Source organism: Malurus melanocephalus, unplaced genomic scaffold (genome assembly GCF_030028575.1).
Source record: "Malurus melanocephalus ecotype Western Australia unplaced genomic scaffold, MMel_1.1 scaffold_2507, whole genome shotgun sequence".
Lineage (NCBI taxonomy): Eukaryota > Metazoa > Chordata > Aves > Passeriformes > Maluridae > Malurus > Malurus melanocephalus.
The window spans coordinates 5926-8148 of record NW_026625739.1 but is presented as its reverse complement, the minus strand read 5'-3'; the positions used below and the strand labels follow the sequence as shown (position 1 = coordinate 8148).

Genomic DNA, 2223 nt, shown 5'->3' with positions numbered 1-2223 from the left:
TAAGTCATGCAACTTCTTATGGCTTTTTTAGTAATCCGCATTCCGTTCWCGAATTAGGTGAATGGAGGCGCTATGGGGACAAACTGTGCGAGTTGCTGATTGATGAAGATAAACCAGCTAAAAGGATGAGCAAATTGTGGAGGATTGTTCATAATGAATTGTTGATGTGCCAGGCAGAGAAAAGGGCAGCCGAAGGGGTCAAGATAGCGCAGGAGAAAAATCGTGGTTATGCTGATTCACCGGATTCTAATACTCCAAACCCCTCTTTGCTTGCTGTTGCTGATATACCCTCACCTGCACCAAGTGCCCCTCCCCTTGCACCCGCTCAAGCGGACGTCCCTAAACATGGCGATCGGGAACTACCCCGTTCCCTGCCGCCCCTGCAGCCCTTGCCGCTCCCTCCAACTGCATCTCTCAGTAGCCAGGAGCCTGTCCCTGGGGCAGAATCTGACCTTGCGGAGGCCATGGCCAGAGAGCRAAGGGAGCTCTGGGGGGCGGTTGCCCGCCAAGGGATGGGAAACGGGGACGCTGATCTTGTTACAGCAGCYCAGGAGACCTTGGCGTTTCCTGTCGTTTATGAACCTAATCCCCAAGGGGATGGACAGCGTGCGAGGGTAGAGAATTTGGATTGGAARATGCTAACCCAGTTGCGTGCTACAGTGGGGAATTATGGAGTCACTAGTGAACCGGTGAAACAGATACTCGATTACATGTTTACTGCTCAGATCCTCCTGCCTGCAGATATTAAGGGTATTGCCAAATTGATTTACACCCCGCATCAACAGTTGCTTTTTGACGCGCGGTGGAAAGAGGAGGCTGTGCTTAGCGCAAATCTCCAAAGACCCCAGGGAGATCCCCTAGCAGGGATTACTGTTGATGAACTTATGGGCAGTGGTGTGTTTGTCCGTGTGGAAACACAGGCTCCTTTAGGGGCTAATAAACTCCGGGAGGTGATGGCGGTGGCAAGGAGAGCGATGGATAAAATAAAAGCGATAGGAGGTATTCCTATTTATATGGGGATAAAGCAGGGTAGGGATGAACCGCTTGGTGCCTTTGTTGATAAAATCATAGAAGCTCTGTCAAAGGCAGGAGTGTCAGATCACATGCAAGATGCCMTGCTTAAGCAATGCATTTTGCAAAATGGTAATTCTACAACACGAACTTTAATCAGTTCGACCCCAGGGGACTGGAAAGTGCAAGATCTTTTAGATAAAACAGCATCTATGCCGATTGGCCCCCAGGTGTTTTTAGTGAACGCTTTGCAGAAAATAGGGGATAATTTAAAAGAAGGGTTACAAGGACATGCTACAGTTCTGCGAGAACAGACTATTAGCTCTCAGAATCAGGTYATGGCAGCTCTTGCTCCCCTCCAAGCAGCAGCCGCTCGCCCCCGCACTACTACTAGTGGTCAAGTGAAATGTTATCGATGTGGAAACACCGGACACATCCGCCGGGAATGCCAGGCTACTGGGATTTGGTGCGGAAAATGCCAAACCAACACGCATAACACACGGGCTTGTCGGAAGAAGCAGGGAAACTTGAAGAACAGCGCGAACGGCGGCCACGCGGGGACACAAGTAGCAGCTGCAGCAGTCGCACCCCTCAACAGCGTACCTCCCAACAACTCCAACCAGCAACCAGCGGGAGCCTCGGCTTGGACCTGGCAGCCTCACTAGATGTGGATATTTTAACTACTCAGCTACATAAGATCCCCACTGGACTTTATGGACCTATCCTTATCAATGAACAACCAATAGGAGGGTTACTTATTGGTCGCTCGTCTGCCACTGCTTTGGGATTATATGTTGCACCTGGAGTTATTGATCCTGACTGCAAAGGGGAAATTATGATTATGGCCCACACCCCATATCCTCCTGTGCGGATACCAAAAGGACAGAGACTGGCCCAATTGGTCCCGTTGCCACAGTTAACAAAAGGATTACCGGCGCTTACCCACACTCCTAGACCAGAAGGTGGGTTTGGGTCAACGGGTGGTTTAACACTGCTCACTTTGGATCTAAGTACTCGGCCAAAGAGATCTTGCCGCCTGACATATCAAGGCCACAGCACCGTACTCAATGGACTTTTAGATACAGGTGCTGACTCCAGCGTAATTGACCCTGCACACTGGCCTTTACATTGGCCAACATTACCTTCACCAGTCGCTGTTACCGGGATAGCAGGAATGACGTTGGCTCATCGTACGCCCGTCCTCACCGTGGA

General features: G+C 50.5%; 1 protein-coding gene across 1 annotated transcript in view; it reads left to right on the top strand.

Annotated features, from left to right (window-relative positions):
• Window positions 1-30: 30 nt before the first annotated feature.
• Window positions 31-2223, top strand: part of LOC130587816 (uncharacterized) — a 4801-nt gene continuing 2608 nt past the window's right edge. The window contains exon 1 of the mRNA XM_057388786.1: window positions 31-1973. Within this exon, the coding sequence (XP_057244769.1) occupies window positions 126-1676 (1551 nt within the window). The 5' untranslated portion in view covers window positions 31-125 and the 3' untranslated portion in view covers window positions 1677-1973. The remainder of the gene's footprint in view (window positions 1974-2223) is intronic.